Source organism: Astyanax mexicanus, chromosome 8 (genome assembly GCF_023375975.1).
Source record: "Astyanax mexicanus isolate ESR-SI-001 chromosome 8, AstMex3_surface, whole genome shotgun sequence".
Lineage (NCBI taxonomy): Eukaryota > Metazoa > Chordata > Actinopteri > Characiformes > Acestrorhamphidae > Astyanax > Astyanax mexicanus.
Genome location: NC_064415.1, coordinates 35886979 through 35906574, shown reverse-complemented (window position 1 = coordinate 35906574; position 19596 = coordinate 35886979). Strand labels below are relative to the sequence as shown.

Here is a 19596-nt window from a genome sequence, read left to right as displayed (position 1 = left end):
AAATACACAGTTCAAAATAGGATATTTTCACAGCTTGAGTCTTACTGAGAATAATTTTCAACAGCGAATACCACATTTTGTTCAATATTACTACTCCATACAAAACTCAAGAAGTACATCATTAGAATTTGTTATTTATTCACAGCATTCACACTGTGTGTTTGTTGTGTAAAGTGTTATTGTTAATTAAGTAGGAATCCTTGTAATGACTCTCATTACCGAAACATTGACTCTCATTACCGAAACACCATTCTCTTTACCGCAACACATATTTATTTACTAATTATTTTACTGTTATAAAACAAATTCTAGTTTATAATGGTATTTGGATAAATTGTATTTCTTCATAGGTCATCTGTACTAAATAAGTAATTATACATGTAATTTTTCACTTAAATATCCTGAAAAGACAGGACATGAATCATGAAATCTGTTGCGGTAATGAGACAAATCATAAAATAAAAAAAAAATGGGAAACTTATAAATATAATATTTTCAGGGTTATATACACATATGAGCACAACTGTTAATAATATCTATTTAAAAAGTAACAAATGTGTAACTTTTAAACCATATCTGTTCTGTGTTATCATGTTGCGGTACTGAGAATGTGTGTGCTCTGACTGACTAAAATGGTGCAAAATATACAGAAAAAATTAATAAAATAAAAAAAAAGTATTTCTAAGAAGTTCAGACCCTAATCTTGCATAACAAAAAGAAACTTTATATTCAAGTGCCTTTTGAAATTTTTCAAGTGTGAACTCTTTTAAATCTGTTTTTCGTGAGAATCACCCGTATTGATAATGTATCGCAATCGAGAACTATACAATATATCACAATATCGATATTTTGTCCTGCCCTTATTCCCAAGAAATATATAATCACACTGCTCTCTTATGATCCTTAGTTTAACAATGTTCGGTTACACTTTAAAATAACTTTTATTAATATATCATTAACTAATGATTAATAACTTTTATTTTTCACATTTTAAGGAGCAAAAAAGTTAAAATTCTTATTACTAATGATTTATTTATTAGTGTTCAAACTCTGATGAGCTAATAATTTGTTAACATTTCTATGAAAATCAATGATAACTAATAGTCATGTGTGAACATTTGTTGATATTCAAATTCTGATTAACTAATGCTTTATTCACATCTAATTATCATTAGTTAAATGTATATAAATGAAAGTTGTTATAAAGTGCTACCCAATGTTCTTTATGTTCTTTATATATTTGCTGGCGGGAGCATATATCAGTCTAAAAGAATGACAGTCCATTCGTAAAATCCCAAAACTACACTAAAGCACATTCGCTTACATGCCATCCAGCTAAACAGAGCAACACGGCAACTGTTTACTGCGAGTCGAGAAAGAGACAGAGGGAGAGAGAGCTCCACTGGGATGCCCCGGCTTCATATAAACAAGATATCATTCTCTAACGGCAATCACCAAGCCGTCAACGTTTATTAATTGCACAGTGAGTAATAAGAGTGAGTAAGTGGACCACAACACTCCCCAAAGGCCTACCGCAGAGCAAAGCCATTAGGCTGAATATCTACTGTTATAGCGTAGCTTTACACAGTAAGATGATACCCCTGTCAACAGTTATTTGGCATATTCTGCAGAATATGTGTCATTTCTGTCCCTAGGAAATTGCATGTATAAATGTGCACCAAAAATAACTTTAAAATACATTTTATTTTTAAGCATAGTGTCTTGTACACCTAATTGCAAAAGTTAAATAGCATTTATTATCTGTCCCCACTCTCTATCTATAACCTTTACCATGAAATATAGTTATTACAATCCTTCAAATTCAAATTCCATTTATGCTATAAAAATATTTTTATATAATATTTCCATAATATTTAAGTTAAAATACACATTTAATTTTGTCCCTGGGTTTCACTCAGTCCTGTTATCGCAACACATTTCCCCATCTAAAACATCTGGAACATTCTACAAGTCACATCTACAACAGGAAGTGACATCAGCTGGTTCTTCTAAAGACCATGGAAAGATCCCTCATTTGTTTTTCTGTATATTTAATCTTATTGTAACTACGACTGAGGAGTTCAATCTCAACACTCTGTCCTGTTAACTAATTTAAATCTTAGATCTTACATGTTTATTCTTAAAAGTTTTGGAAAAATCAATAGAATGTGCTTTGTGTCCTCTTGCTATTAGCAAAGCTGCCATTTAGCTATTTTTCATGTTTTTGCTAATTCTAGGCTAAAAACTCAGTCAGTAACAGGACTGAGTGCCAGTAAAATGAGTGAATGACAGTAACAGGAGTGTGTGCCAGTAACAGAAATGAGTGCCAGTAACATGAGTGAGTGCCAATAACAGGAGTGAGTACCAGTAACAGGACTGAGTGCCAGTAACAGGACTGTGTGCCAGTAACAGGAGTGAGTTCCAGTAACAGGAATAAGTGCCAGTAACTGGACTGAGTGCCAGTAACAGGACTGAGTGCTAGTAAGAAAACTAAGTGCCAGAATCAGAAGTGTGTGCCAGTAATAGGAGTGAGTGCCAGAAACATTAGTGAGTGCCAGTAACATGAATGAGTGCCAGTAACTGAATGAGTGCCAGTAACAGGAGTGAGTTCCAGTAACAGGCGTGAGTTCCAATAACAGGAGTGAGTGCCAGTAACAGGTTTATTGCTTTATTAAGGTCAATATTAGTTAATGTAAACCACCTTTTTTCAATCTGGTTTGATTCATTCTTTTTATCTATTTGTTTAATAAATTGCATGATTAAAAAATTGATCAATTTCAGGCTTGGGTCTTCTTAAAAAAAGAAAAAAATAGAATACATCGGCGGCACGGTGGCTTAGTGGTTAGCACGTTCCATGTTCCAGTTTCCATGTTCTCCCCGTGTCTGCATGGGTTTCCTCCGGGGACTCCGGTTTCCTCCCACAGTCCAAAAACATGGAGATCAGGTAAATTGAATACTCTAAATTGCCAAGAAAAAATGAATACTCTAAACTGATCCGGTGTGTGTAAGTGTGTGGTATGTAAGTGTGTGTAAAATGTGTGTAAATGTATGCATGACTGTGCCCAGATATGGATTGGTACTCTGTCCTGGGTAAACGCTGTAGTGCCCGATGCAGTCCTCCAGGTGGACGGTCGTTTCCGGTTGAGAGTACGCTGTGCGCTATTGGCTGCCACTTCTCACCGGTGTGTGGAGGTAATGTGTTTGTGTGTAAAAACGTGTAAATTGTAAAGCAACCTTGGGTTTCTAGAAAGGCGCTATATAAGTTGAACTTCATTCATTCATGCATACATAGATTTTTTGTAATAAAACAAGTTTAGTTTGATAAATTTACAACAAGCAAAAGGCACCTGTTTGGTGGAATGGCCTATATATACTAGTTGCATATTTAATTGGCATTACTTAGCATGACCTGCTCAGTCATATACTGTATGTGTTTATAATAATACATCTCTAACAATAAACACCTGGATCTGCTCCATTTCTAGCATTAATAATGCACACTGATCGCCCTGCTGTGATTTACTCCACTCTCAGCCGCTTGGTCTGGTCTCTGCGGCGCAGCACCGTCCTCAAGGACACAGGAAGCGATGAGAGGACAGTTTATGCCGCAGCACTTTCAGCATGGCAGCGTAAAAACACCCTGCTGATGCCAGAAATACAACTTTTCCTCTGAGTCATGCGCCATCAACAGCTTGGGGAGGGAGGGAGAGCCCACAGTCGAAATGCTAAAATGCAGAAATAGTATTATTGAGCTTTTTCTGTGCCTTTTTTCTGTGAGCTGATCCTGATACCAATGCAGAAATCTTGTTTATTACTGCAATATGTGATGTAAGATCTATGTGTGAAAAATGTGTGGAAAATAAAGAGAAGCCATACATTCTTACGAAATGCACAAAATGTACAAGTAATTTTTATATTGATATCAATTCAATATCAATTATCAGTAATCAGTATTCAGTGATTAAAATGATTGCAGCTGTTCTTGTGCCAAAAGAATGTGTCAGAAAGGCTCTAAAAACTGATTTAGTTTTGCCAAAACAAGGTTTTTGCGAGACAGAAAAGCTACACAAAATTATTGGGACACCTGATCATTTAGTCCTCTTTTGGAAATCTAGGGTATTTTAAAAGAGTTTCTCCTGCTCATGTTGGAGTAACATCTGGTAGACGAGCTTGATGTCTCAACAGTCCAAGGAAGTGCACAGTGGCTTAGTGGTTAGCACGTTTGCCTACCAGCACTGGTTTCCTTGGTTCAACTCCTTGTCTGGGTGGAGTTTTCATGTTCCATGTTTCCATTTTCTCCCACAGTCCAAAACATGGAGATCAGGTGTATTTGATATTCTAAATTGCCCAGAAAAAGTGAGAGTGTGTGGGTGTAAGTGTATAAATGTGGGTATGACTGTGTGCCTAGATATGGATGGGCTTGTTCTGGGTCAGGTCCTCCCAGTGCCTGATGCAGTCCTCCAAGAAAACAGTTGTTTCTGGTTGAGAGTACGCTGTACTCGATTGGCTGCCACTTATGGTAGGTTGTTTCTGTTTGGTGTTTGTTGGTTGGTTGACTGCTATGAGTGTAAATGATTGTGTTTAGAATTTAATTGAAAGACAAAAAGGTGCTATGTAAGTAAAATTGTAAGTACAGTATTTCTACCGGGGTGTACCCGCGTTTATGGCGCACTTATAGAAATGGACTAGAGACGATTGACTGTTGTTATGGTTTTCACCAGTCAGTGGAGCACCTATGTTTTATGCCACCAAAATAGCAACACACCACAAATTTACCTGAACACATCTCACTTCCTCACCTCCACACTCATCAGTTTGAATTTATTTGAAAACTATGATGCTATTTTGACGGTATGGGTGCAAGGCTTGACAATAGACGTTGATGTTGATGAGGTGTAAGATAGCAAAGAGCATCACAACACGCCTTGAGCAGGGTGTACGATAGAAGACTATGTGTACATGTGCTGTTAAAGTAAAAAAGTAAAATATATAAAAAATATTTTTACTGTAGGGAAGACTTAAGCATTGTAATGCTCAAAGCTCAGATTCATTGGTATAATTTCCTTTGTGAGGACTACACTGAGAGCACCGGTTGTGGTATAAGCACAGAAATAAAACAAGAAGGGATGGGCCTCCCAGGTGATACAGTCATCCAAGAGCTGGGTTTATTGTCAGGAGATTGCTGGTTTATCCCTGATGATGCTATTGCCGGGAATCCCAGACAACATAATTAGCTTCATAGGATGGTCCTCCCTCTCCTGCATTACTCAGAGCAGTGAGGGTGAAGGGATGTTATAGTACAGGTGGTTAGTGCATGTTGTGCGCTAACCACCTGTTGCACAATAGTGCATTATTGTGTCTTGAAGAAGGGAAAAGTATATTTAGATCATAGGGTCTAAAAATATATTCAAAGAAAAAAAGAAAGCATAATCAATTAGTCCATCCATTCATTGTTAATACACGCTTTTTTCACCAGGGTCGCTACAGCACAATCAATGTCTAGAAATATGTGTTTGTCCTTTCAGCGTCTATTTATTACTGTATAAAAAAATAAAATTTGTCATCACAAAACCAGGACTGGATATTCCATGGTTCTTATCCACACCCCTTTCAGATCCAGTAGATAAGAATTTCAGCCTGGTCAGGCTGGTAAAGATGGTCAACCAGTTTAACTCTTGACCAGCATTTTTTTTTGGCTTGAGTTTTAAGATTTAGCTTGTCTACAAACATGCTGAACCTGACCAAGCCTGTTCCTGCTTGATCAGTATGACCAGCATGGGGAATGTTTTTTCCATGGATGACCAGTTTTAACCACCTTAAAGACCACCTTAAATACCATCTTTAGACAATCAAAAACCAGCTACCAGCGAAATTTATTGGTATAAATTAGGACAAAATCAACAGGGCATATAACCAAAATCCCATCTCCACCCCATTATAGACCCAGTTGGTGGGATCAGTAGTAACTGTGAAAGCAATTTACATTTACAGTTAATTCATTTGCAATTGATCATAAAACCAAAATGCTTGACTTTTGGTGCAGAACCAAAATGGCACATCCCATAAACCATGGCATCTCCCTTTTCTAGACCGTTTTCTAGTTTATATGATCTACATTGTCCAGTGCAATCACTTCACAATATTGCACTATGTATGTATATATATATATTGCATATCAAACACAGACATTTTTTTCAGTCTTTCACTCATTTCACACAATTTTAAATTTCCTATTTCAAAGAACTTGAAGGACACAGAGCCTCAATCTCATCTGCAGCTCAGCAGCTCACTGACACTGTGCTTAGCTGTACAGCTGTATACTGGGTCAAAGTTCCTCGGAATTACCATGGCAATAGAAAGCCTGACAATTACAGACCCGACAGGCCTGAACCACCTGAGCCCTGAGTGACCAGAGACTGCCCACTCGCTCAAACTGCTCCCACAGCCGACTCTGAATCATCAATGAAGTCCTGACATCTCAGAGATCCTACCTGACCGACCTGAAGCAGTCTCATGAATCATATTTGGATGATCACAAACCATCAAACCAAGCTGAACTACTTAAATTTTAGCTCCAGGAGTAAAGGCATAAAGTTATCCAAAAGCAGTGTGTAAGACTGGTGGAGGAGAACATGCCAAGATGCATGAAAACTGTGATTAAAAAACTTAAAGCTTTATGAATATTTTTTCAGCCATTTCTCATTTTCTGCAAAAAAAATCTCTAAATGACAATATTTTTATTTGGAATTTGGGCCACTAATTCTAATGCTGCTGCACCCAGCCTTAGTGAAAATCTGGAAATCTAAGCTTACTGTAAACGAACGGAATTGCTTTACTAAACTTAGTTACTCCCCACCACCACTCAGTGGTAAGACCTGCTGAATTAGAAGTAAAACATGGCTACACCCCTGTTCTTTACTAGTGTCGCATAAAATGCGGCTTAAAATCTGGTGCGTCTTATAGTGTGAAAAATGTGGTACTTGTTTTTTCATTGGACAAAATCAGTGCTTAATGAGGTTAAATCAGATAAACTAGTGATGGAAATGTACAAATCCATGCACTGGCTGAGAATAGAGTGCTATGTTTTTTAAACTAGCTCTCAAGATCAAATTTGATCTAATCCAAAGGCAAGTTAAAAAGAGTTAATTGTGTTACTTTTTATTGCCAATATAACTAGGTTTATACAATGAGCTTAGATGCCTAAAATGTTGCACTTTTGGCAAGAAAATTTGGAATACAGCATCCTGCTGCTTCTCCATCAGCAGCCGAAGTCAGAGAGAGCATAACTCACTTGCTGTATAATGTTGGTCAGCACAGGCATCTGTTGAAAGATGCATCAGAGCTGAGAATTCTGTACTAAGTGTGTTCGCTGCCTAGTGATGCTGATACAACATACCAGAAGAACAGGTATAAACAAGAACACAACTGGGTCCCAACTCACTGACAGAATCATTTTTAACCTTTTAAACTTCTCCACTTGACTTTCATTTCCAGCCAAAAATTTCTCTATGTCCTCTGTAGAGTTAGCACTTAGATGCGCCTCACTTCACCAGGCTGCCAAGAACACTTAACAGCTTCAGCCTGACATTGAAGTTTTAATCCTGTTCCCCAAAGAATAGCCAAGATAATCAAAAGGGGTTTGCAGTGATTCAGTTCATATCATGGGAACATCTTGACTCACAACAAACAAACAAAATATGCTGTTTTATATCTCTCAAACTCTTAAAATCTCCCTGGTAGTGAGATTTAAAAATTACTATGGATACAATGAGAATTCAGAAAGCATAATTATGAGTGAAAAGATGGAATAATACAGTATATACCAAGCAATGTCTAAGTTAGCTCATATTGGGCCCAATTTTAACTCTATAAAAATCTATAGCGTGCCAGAGAGCTGCGCTTTGTGCATATTAATTTAGAGGCGTGTCCTTTGACTTTGGTATCCTGAGGGGGTAAAAATTATGCCTTTGTGCAGCTCAAAACGTGCAAGAGGCGTTTACTTCTTGCATCTTTTTGTTATCTGACGTCATGACCAACATCAACCAGAAATTAACGTCTATTGATATTGGTGGCCATTAGTTATTTTATTTAATACCAAGTATTTCAGCATGAAAGCATGTATCTGTAATGTGTGACAGTGTCCTGAATCATTACTGCATCTCTGCACTTTGTAACAAACAAAACTGTGTGAAAATCAGGTATAAATTGGAAGAGTTGTGATTATTATAGGTATATTAAAACACCTTCCTCAGTACTAATAAATGCACTGGGCTATGTGGTATCTATGTAAATATGTCTGTCTTCATTAGTACTGTGATGGTGGCGCTCAAAGCTGAAATCTAGCGTTATGGGATGTAAACAGTACTTTTTAATAAGCTTCTTGCGCACTTTTGAACTTAATAATGCCTCGATTTAAATGTCAGGGCTCTCCAGATTCTACCAAGATGGTGTGGAGCTACATTGAGCCTGGCTAACGGTGTAAAAAATGATTTATCAGGACAAATTATGCCCCAAAGTGCCACAAAATTATCAAAATTACTGTATCTCAGAAGGCTGTGGGAGAACGGAGGTGGGCTATTCAACAAAGCTAAGTACCCTTTATCATGTATTACCACACCCAAAGTCCATTTTACACCAGAGTTCTCCTTTAAGAGTGCTGCGCTTTGTGCATCTCAGCAGAGGATACTGACCTGCATGTTCACAACAGCAGGATTTAAGAGAGAGATTGCTTGAGAATGAGCATCTGTCAAATTCTCAAACAGCAGAATGCCTATATCTGCTATATTAAGCTACAATAATTTACTCTGTATACTGAACATAAATATAAATTCTTATAAATGTCAGAAAAATAACTATAAAATATAACTAATAATAAATCATAGTTACTGTGCACATTTTAGGTATATTTTAATTAATAGTTGATTTCTGAAGGCTCTGGGGGAGGTGTTTTTTTATACTGTGGTAAAGAAGTAATGGTATGTGGTATAGTGCTTGTGTTGCGCAGTGCGCATAGTGATCCAGTCATGATTGTGTGGCTTAATGTTGACTGTTGTCCTGGTTTAACTGGGTCTGTGGCGCACCTGTGTTTCTTGCCGCCAAGATAGAAACACGTCAGATATTTTATCTGAACACACGTCATTTCCAGGCCAACACGCCTATCGGCTTTAACACTATTATAACAACGCATGTGCAAGGAGTGAAATAAGACTGTTGACGGGGTGTAAGGTAGCAACACGCATAGTGATGTGCTTTTCGCAGATACAGCCCATTGTGTTTTGTTAAAGAATGTTCAATGATCTAGGAAATATTTTTTAACTGTAGTTTTTTTTTATAACTTTTTCTTTAAAAAGCAAGACAAGCCTACATTTAGTGCATTATTGATTATTTAATTAATGCACTGCTGGCAAAGAAATGACAAAATCTGTTCTAAAAGCTTGTGCAAAGGCTTGTTTAAAATTCAGTACTCATCTGTTTCATTTCATTCAGTATCAGTTTATTCCAAACATTTCTTAAAAAACAGCCCGTACTAGATGTTAAAACCCTCCATATAACAAACAGGAATCTGCAGAAATATGCAACAGCTTGTTTAAGACCACTATAGTAAAAATACAGTTCAATATAGGCAATAAATTAAAGAAAAATATCATGCAACAACGCATTACACCAAGACCACCCAGGCTGTAGTATTTTCAATTAGCCAATAGTAAGAAGCCAAACTAGACAGAGAGAGATCAGTGCTTGAAGAAGCTTCCACATGTGCTCTTCTGCAATTGGATATCGGATATCTCTGGACGGCTGTCCTTCCATGTAAACAACTTAAAGAGGTCTGTCTGCACAAGCTGTGTTGAAACCCAGCAAGAAAACAATATCAAAACCAAAGAACAACATTTCTTGCTGCAGATAAAGTCAAGCAGAAGCTCAGAGGTCAAGAGGTCAAGGTTAAATTCAACACAATCGAGAAACCCAGCTGAGAACGTACTGCAAAAACTAATGCAATGCAAAAAAAATTGAGTAAAAAGTGGGTCGAAGCAGTAAAGCAAATAAGCAAAGCATCCAATAAGATCTTCTGCAAGTTCTTACCAAGGATTCAGTGCTGCGGCTTTGGTCGGAACCAGAACGCTGAAAAGGGGACCTCCTCTCCGGACTGTCCTTTGCTGTCTTACTTGCCTTTTGCATCGCTGCATTGCCCATGGCAACTGCCAACAGCTTTCACGTCATTAAAAAGTTCAAAACAAACAAAATAGGATCAGAAGAGGCTAACACAAATTAGCTAAACTAACAAAACTAGCTAAAACTATTGGTAACTAAAACTAAACCTCCATAAGATCCATTCCTGGGCCCCCCAAGGGACCACCACCCTACTTGTTCTGGCTTACTCTTTCTTAGTCTCTAGTCCTAGACAAACATCAAGCTCTTTCCATAAACAGAGCAGAGCAGAGCAGCCATGGAGCTGCTGCTAGCCACAGGGTGCTAATGCTTCTCCTTCATTGCTAATTTGAGCCTCAGCTATTTTTACTCCCACTAGCCCAGCTATGCATGTGAATGGAGGGTCGGCAGGCTGTTTGGGACAAGGGGACGGGGTAACTCTGCCAAAAGGATAGTGATAGGACAGCGCTGAAGGCGGGGGCTTTACTTCCAAAGTATAGACACAGTGGCACCCTATAACTAGCTTTAAAACTGCTGTCACCTAAGAGACAAACCAAACCAATCCATCCACTTTTCTCTTTAGAGCTCACTAGCTGTTAATCTGCCACTGGCTATTTATTAATTGTATCTTTCTGGGGGCTCCTCTAAGCACCTCTATCATTGGCCTTTGTGGCTCTTTAATTTATCTTTAAGACAGGGAATTCAGGGTTGTTTTTCTGTTTACAGAAAAGCAACAAACACGAATGTACTTTTATACTTTAACTTCAGTCATTTCAGTCCCTGAAAATACTGGACAATGTATCATTCCAACTGGTACATTTTTTTATATATATTTTTTTCACTGTACTATTATACAACATAGCACAAAAAGTAAAGAAATTTGTGTTTGTTAAATTATTTATTTATTGTAACAATGATTTTGGGCAATAAATCTAAAACCATTTAAAGCCTGTTAACTCCTCTTTTAAATGGATGTTAGTAACATGCATTTGTGGGATGAGCAGCAGAGCTGATATGGGTTGCACCCATAAAAAAAAATTGCCAATTTGCCGTTGTTACAACAAAGAAAAAATCAACCTTACTTTTTTAGGTATTTAGTTAAACGCAGACTGCTTTGGGGCTATAAGGTGCACTTAAAATCCTTTAATTTTCCCCAAAACAATCTGGTGAGCCTTATGTATGAATTTTACCAGTCAGGTTGTAAGGAGCAGTAAAGCTCTATTATACAGGAGTTTCAGTTCTCCAGTATTAGCATTAGCTGCTATCCTCGGCTCGCACTGCTGGAGCAGTATTAGCATTAGCCGCTAATCACAGTGCTAGCTCTTTTGCTGTTCCGAGGTGAGTATTATCAGACTGTAGTCTGCATGTTAACCATGTTAAAAAAAGCTACGTGGGACAAACCGCTAGCTAATATCACCCTGGCTTACCCGAGCATTCAGGGTTCCTCAGTGTGGCTCTGTTGGGTAGCATTAGCTGTCAATGCTAATGCTAATGCTCCAGCTTTAATGCAAATCTGGAAATCTAAGCTTACTCTAAATAAACAGAAGCGCTTTACTTAACCAAATAAACTGTGTTCAGGAGAGAAATCTGTATAGATTAACATTCAGCTCTCGCTCTCTTGACTTTAAAAGAAAAGGCACAAACACACACACACACACACACACAAAATCACACCCTTCCTAGAGCCAGCCTCCTTTTGTCCAGTACACACTGCAGTATAATGACAGGGGATGATGAATGCTACCCCCTTTAAGCTACAACACATTAAGCGACTCTGGAATGCCAAGTTATGCTAAACTGTGCAATATTGCATAATGCAATGCCTTACAGTACAATGCAGGGCTGACATATACTGTGTTCTGTGTGCGTGCTTACGCTCAGCTCATGTTATGGAATCCTGTGCCGGCAGCAGCTTGGAATATTGATCCTTCAGACCCACCAAATGCATTGATTGGACTCTGATGGTCAATAATACGCAATTCATTTACCCCTCTTGACCTCCGGAGGGATTCCTCTCTCGTCTAATATGCAAAAGTGCTTCTCCTTGGAGATGTGTTAAATCTGGTAAAAGAAACAGTATGTGTGTTTGTGTGTGTGTGTGTGTGTGTGTGTGTGTGCATGTGTGGGGGTCTATACTCCTCCCAGCAGCCACTGAAAGACTAACCACATGACCAAGCATCTCATTAGACTTATCTCTTATAATCTCCATTTTAAAGTTAAGCAAATGAAACGAATGTGAATGGTCAGATCAATATTACCAAAGGTTAGCAATTAGCGAGTAATATGCAAATATTTGAGTAACGCTGATCAAGTGACTTGTTTTTTGTTTTTGTTTTTATTTTATCTTATTTATTTGCAATCACTGTTTAATAAAGGATCATTAAGCATTATATTTTTGTAGTAACTCATAACAAGCTGAGTTTAAGCACTTCAAACAGTATGTTCTTACATAAACTTTGTGGTACATCACAGTAATCTGTCCTCCAGCCTCATTTCCACACCCCGTGTTGCCAGGTATAGAACACAGCAGCAGAGAAAAGAGTATGCTACAGCCATGAAAGCAGGTGAGCTGGCTATTTTTTCTCATGAACAGGTAATCATTGAGCTTCAGCAAGGTTTGCTAACCTTAGCTGGGTAATTTATCATCACCCCAAGCAAAGTAGGGATGGGCATTTTAAGTCGTCTCAACATCCAGTGCAGCATTGGTCGATGTACAGCTGGGTTGTCAAGACAGCTAGCATTTCAGATAGCTAGCTAAAGATATCTGAACTATGCTGGCTAACAACATCATGCTACAACATGCGAGCAGACTGGCCGCAGTGAGATAGAAATATGTATATAATATAAACCAAGCTTAGCATGTAGTAACTCCAACCCAAGAGTGTATATATTCAGAGCAGTGTTTTTAGCTTCAGCTGTAGCCAACAAACTAAACAGTTATATAAAATCCACATGAGTTTGTTTATAATGTGCAAACAATAAAAACATTGCATCCATATACATTCACTAATCAGATTACAGAGTATGACTCATCATCGCCTGCCACTGTGTGTCAATCTGGCAACCCGCATGAGCTTTGTACCTGGGGAGGGTCGGGCCAGGCAGGCAAATCTCTCCAGTGTGTGCTGTAGCAATTTTACACGCTTGTTCTCTTTTAGTAGGCTACTTTTTTTTTTATTATTATTATTATTTTTAGGAGTTTTTAAAATTGTCTAAAATGTTTGCCTCTATTTGCATTTATTTTTATTATTTTCTGCATTGTAGATTAATGCTGAAGACGTCAAAACTATCAAGAAAAACAAAAGTAATTGTGAAGTGTTAAACAAGCCAAGATATGTTTTATACTTTAGATCCTTCTTTATTAGCACCTTTTTGCTTTGATGTCAACTTTGCTTGGCTTTATAAGAGTTCCTGGAGGTGCTGAGCTCTTGATAAATGTACTGTAAAGGCCAAACACTTTTTTGTCTACTACTTAATAGCATATGTGTTCCTTCATAGATTTTAGGTACCATATTTTTCAGACTATAATTTTCCCAAAATTCCACAATGCCTTATGTATGAATTTTACTGGTCAGGTTGTAAGGAGCAGTAAAGAAGCAGTAAAGCCTAAAGTGCAGCATTATAAAGCAGTTTCAGTGAAGTTTCTCCAGCACCGAGGCTGGAGCTGTATTAGCATTAGCCGCTAACCTTAGGGCTAGCTCTATCATTGTTCAGTCTGCATGCTTACTCTGTTAAAACAAGCTATGTGTCACAAATGAGGATGGAGGGAATGACGTAAGAGCACAATATTATTTATTTAAACAAACTAGATTAAAAAAACAGAAAACAAAACACGGGTAGCGCAATAACTCATAAATAAATAAAACCAAGATAAGGATATAAATCTAACTAAGACAAAGACTAGAAAAACTGAGGAAACATGAAACTCTAAATATAACTCTAAACATAAAATAACCTGAGAACACAAAGATTACAACCTGAACAAACTTGGGACACTTACATACAGAGGACAAGGATACAAAAGACTCAACACTGAACGCTCAAACAGAGGGGCTTAAATACATGAGAAGAGTGAGGAACACCTGGGCTTGGATAACGAGGGGGCAGGGTTACAAACAAGACACAGGTGAGAACACTAATAGTTAGGGCGGGACTAGGGCGGGGCTAGGGCGGAAACAGGTACAAAAACACAACACAAGCACATGGCAGGGAACACATGACAGGTAAACAGAGGGGCAGGAGCACAAGAGACCAAATGAGGGAGACAGACATGGGCTAAACTGTGACACTATGTAGGACAAACCACTAGCTGATAGCTCCCTGTGTTACCGGAACACCAAGGTTCATCAGTCTACTGCTATCAGGCTGGCTAGTGCTGCTAACCATGGCTGGCTAGTGCTGCTAATTGCGGCTGGCTACACTGTTAACCAGGGTTAGCGCTCACCCTTGGTCAAAATCCTGGAATTCTAAGCTTACTGTAAATAAACAGAAGCACTTTACTCACTCAAATAAACAGTTTTCAGGAGAGAAATCTGTATAGATTAATATTCAGCGCTTGTTTGAGTTTAAAAGAAAAGGATTTTTTAAAGAATTACAGTTTTGTTTACATAGGGGCCCCAGTGGCACGACCTGCTGGATGAGAAGGGAAACATGGCCACACCCTTGTTCACTTCAAGTTTGCATTGTTACTGGTGTCACTTAATGTGCCTTATAATCCTGTGTGCCTTTTAGTACATAGTAAATATACAATAATATTAATCTACACAGTAGTATATATTAAAAATAAAGAATATATTATTAAAAAATAAGTGTCCACACTTTTAAATGGTATTGTATGTTAGAATTGTCTAGATATACTAAACCTAATGATTACCAAATAATATGTTAAAGTTTTTGCATTAGGATTAATTAATAAAAAAAAACCTAATACGGTTTCCCACATTGCAGTATCAATGATGACTTCCTACAAAATGTGTAGCTGCTGGGCTTAGTCTCTGTCTAGAGAAGACATTCATACATATTCAACACAAATATCTATAAACATTCTACTTCATGTTGGCTGCTGTTTTAAAACCCTGTGATTTAGTTATGCTAGGTACAGCTCCACCAGAGATTTGAGAGACATATTTTTTTACTCCGCTCTGGCTTTACAAGCTCCCACTACGCTGTCACACTCTGATCATGTCTTCAGGCGACTCCTCCTCAGAGTGCAGCAGAGCCACTAGTCAACACTAGCAAAAGCTAGCAAGCACATCTCAAACACACAGAAAAGAAGGATAGTCTCAGAACTACAGTATTTCTGTTATAAAAAAATAAAAACTCCCACTTCTGAAGAATGTTTGCGTATATGTAAAAGTAAAAGGTCTGATGCAGTTGTTTTTTCAGTCAGTTTGGTAACTAGAACGCTAACAAGCTACAATGCTAATCCAGAAATAGTCAAAGTTAGGCTTTTTTATTTTTTATATTAAGTGCGTACTGAAGGGTTTGCAATACACTGCAAGTATAAAATTATAACAGTATAATAAAAAACACTTGTAGATGTCAGTAGGCTAAAGCTGTGTAGAATAAAACATGTTAGCATGATGCTAACATTAACTAACATAAAAAATGCCATTCGCAGGCTACCACAAATGACTAATATTTTAGTGGATAATCAAATACTCAAATACTAATAATCAAATAGCACTTAAAATGATATAATTTAACCAAAAGTCATCAGTGCATCTTATAGTCCGGTCATACCTGTCAAATTTTAGATTTAAAAATAAGGGATATTTTCCTCTGTCCGCTTAAAGTCTTCCCTGCAGCCCAACGAAGATTCAGTATCCCTTACATTTTAAGACATGTTTACAAAAAATCTAAAATAACCACAAGTGAACCACTTACACACTACAATTAGATTATCAGAATCTGAAATGTTGTGGACATTCCTACATATGTCATTCTTTTAATACAGCCAAATTAAAAATCATTTTCTAGATATTAAAAAAAGTTTAGATTTCATGTCTTTTTTTGCCATAAATGCACTCTTTTATATTATATATATATTTATTTATTTAATAGATTTAAAATTGAACAAAGGGTGCACAAATTCTGCAAAATGACTATAGGTGACCTAAAAATAGTATTATGAGCTTTTACTAAAAGGACCAGATATATTCATTCAGTAAAAATTAGTCCTAAGGGGCCTACACAATTCATAATTTTTAATTAATACTTCTTTCTTTTGATCACTCCACCCCTGATCAGTTCAGTTCATTTCGGTCCTCTCCACATTTCTTGTTAAACTGAGTCACAAGCTGTAATTTGTTTATTTTAAAAGGTTTACAGTTTACATGATTAGCCTACCGTTACCTTTCTTTTAGAAAAATCGCTGAATATCGAGATATGTTTTAACATCAGCTGCTCCAACTAGCTGCCTGAACTCACAGCGACAGCTTCACCACGCTGACTCTCCTTTGCAAGCTGATTGGCTGTTTCTCCTGAAAGGCGGGACTTTCTCCTTGAACCGGCTCCACGATTGGTTGAGAGACACAGAGCGGTTAGTGCCCTGTCTTCTCAATAATATATATTTTTTTATTTTAATATAATACGGGAAATTTACGAATACGGGAGGACGGCGGGAAAGAGGAGTAAAATACGGTAGTTTCCCGGCCAAAACGGGAGACTTGATAGGTATGCCTTATATATAAATTTAACCAGTCATGTTGTAAGGAGCAGTAAAGCCACTTCACTGGAGTACAGCGTTTTACAGGAGTTTCAGTGAAGTTTTTCCCCAGCTCCGAGGCTAGAGCAGTATTAGCCACAGCGCTAGCTCTTTCGCCATTTAGAGGTGAGTATATTTAATTGTAGTCTGTGTCGGTGGGTTCCTTAGTGTAGCACTGTCAGGCGGTATTTAGTATGCTTTGCTTATAATTGCTGGTTTCAATTGCTGCTCTGTTTGTAGCTGTGCTGTTTCGCTGCATTGTTGCTAGGTTACATGTATGTTTCCGAGTAATACATGGAGAGCTTCGGTTACAGTGCATTACCGGCTGATAATGTCACTCATAAAACGCCTCTCAGCCAATGACATTGCAGGGTCGGAACTAACTGTGGTATAATCGATGCATTTCATGCTGTTTTAGATCATTTATTCAGCATAATATGACAAATGAAGGTTCTCTTGACTGTCTTTGTGGTCTATAGGCCAAAAACCATGCTTGCAAGTTCAAGATCCCTCGGCCCACATCCAATGGCTTACTAAGTATTTGGCATCGCAAAAGGGTCAGTCTTGCTATACGGAAAATAAAATAAATAAAGTCTTTGTTTTACTTTTTTATGGTTGTGCTCTGTTGCTGGATAGCGAAGTTTATCACTTAGTTAACTAGATAACTGGCTTTCCATCATTTGCTATGTGGCAAACTTGCTTCTTAAGTGAAGTTCAGTCCAGATATGTGCATTTACTTTACTAAATAGCCTGTTTTTAATCCCAGATTTGGTTTGAAGTGTGTTTTTTACGATAAGCAACATAAATCAGAAACTGGTACAAGATCTATTTGAACTCACTAATTCTGGAACCTGATCTTCATGTATAACCACCGACACAGCACCGCTACTTTTATTGTTTTAAATATCTGTAATTTTGTTATAATATTACAAATGATAAAGTGATAGTGATCTAGTGATAATATTGAATAGATTGAATAGTGAATAGTGTATAATTAAAAATATATAAAAATCAAGACAAGCATCCAGTACCATGTAATCAAATAGGTTTAATCTCTTTTAATTATTAACTTATCGTCAAATGCATCTCTTTCAGTCTTTCTGTGAGAGCTTATTCTCAAGCAGCAGAATCATCCAATTACAGGAGACATATTACTGTTAGTAACATGCTAACATCTGGACCCAGCAACAGCAACAACATCAGCTCAGCATGCAGCCATGCCAAGGCCCTTTAGAACCACCAGTGACTGATGTGACTCCGCCCCTCATGGATGACCCTGCTCCTCTCATTGGGCTGACCACTACCTTATCCTGAGGAGTTTTTTTTTTCTAATTCTCCCCTCGCTACGACTCAACTGCAGCAAATAATCCCTTGGTAGGAGCAGAAAACAAACGCCTTTAATCTGTGGTAAACCATATGGACAGTGGAAACGGGGGGAGGGGCACTGTAAAGACCTGCTCGCTCCGGCTGTGATGGGAAGCATTACTCTCATCATCGTTATTTTCAGTTATTATATATAACCTAGCAACAAGCAGCCATTAGTAAATACTGTACTTACACACATAACCATTAGAAGGCATTAATAACAGTTAAAAGTCCCTTTTTTAACAGTTAAATGACATCTAGTACACTGTTTCTAATTTAGCTTTTTCAACCAGATGGCTCCATATAAGCACCTAAATGGGTTCTGTATATCCAGAATCAACAGTATGGTTTAGCTATTTATCCAAACCTGAAACTGAATCCATCTCATTTCCTCAAAGAAGGAAGTTAGCAGCATTTACAGTGGTTCCCAGTTTAAGAGTTGGAGGTGATCTTCAACAGGTGAAGGTGATTGGAAGCTGTGTAGCCTTTAGCTTGCTTGCTAGCTCTGCCATAATGGCTGGGCAAGTTTTGCTGCTCTAATCAATAATTATCTTTGCTCTACTCCTATCTAATCTAACCTATCCACAATTCAACTCATTTAATACACGTCACTTTAGCTAACAAAGAAAATAAACTGTCCTAAAAGGCATTGTGTATTGGCAAAATCTTGGGGATACAATATGTATCATAATACTTGTTTTATTATTCAATATATTGCAATACATATTTGGTGTAGGGCTGCACAAAACTGGGAAAAACTGACGATGGCCTGCGCTGTTAAGATGTTAATGCGACAAAGTCAGAATGCATCTGGCTTTCACACCTATGGTCAATTAAGAGAATTAGTTCATGCCTTTTGCACATTTCAAGCTCTTCAATTTCAAAATAAGTAAAAAAAAACTGTGTATGCAAGAATGTAGAAAAATAAATGATAATAGGTAGAAATTTTGCCTGAAACCAAACAGAATGAAACTATTTTTTGCAGGTTTTTATTCATTATGCCACTTTTTTTGCTCTTTGCTATCTTACAACCCATCTACAGTCTAATTCTTACCTCCTCAACAGTCTAAATCTTGGCTAAAACCAAACAGAATGAAACACAAACACTTTTTTGCAGGTTTTTATTCATTATGCTACATGACGCTCTTTGCTTTTAAAATAGCATCAGAGTTTAGGAATAAATCTACACTGATGGGTGTGGTGGTCTGTGCGTGAGGTGTGTTCAGGTCCATTTCTACGTGTTTCTGTCTTGGCAGTGGAAAACAGTGGTGCGCCACTGACTGATTTAAACCCTGACAACAGTCGATAGTTACATGTCCAATAGTACCTCTCTTAGCCACGCAGGTGCGCTGTGCACGAGGCACATCCTCAGCTTTTAC

At 37.7% G+C, this 19596-nt stretch overlaps 1 protein-coding gene across 28 annotated transcripts in view; it reads right to left on the bottom strand.

The window, feature by feature from the left end:
• ank2b (ankyrin 2b, neuronal) overlaps nucleotides 1-19596 on the bottom strand; it is a 281005-nt gene that overhangs the window by 127777 nt on the left and 133632 nt on the right. Inside the window, exon 1 of one of the 28 annotated variants that reach the window (XM_049483032.1) lies at nucleotides 10081-10417. The exons of the other annotated variants lie outside the window; for them this stretch is intronic. Coding sequence (XP_049338989.1) covers nucleotides 10081-10191 — 111 coding nt within the window. The 5' untranslated portion in view covers nucleotides 10192-10417. Of the gene's footprint in view, nucleotides 1-10080; nucleotides 10418-19596 lie in introns of those variants that run through there. 28 annotated transcript variants of the gene reach the window in all.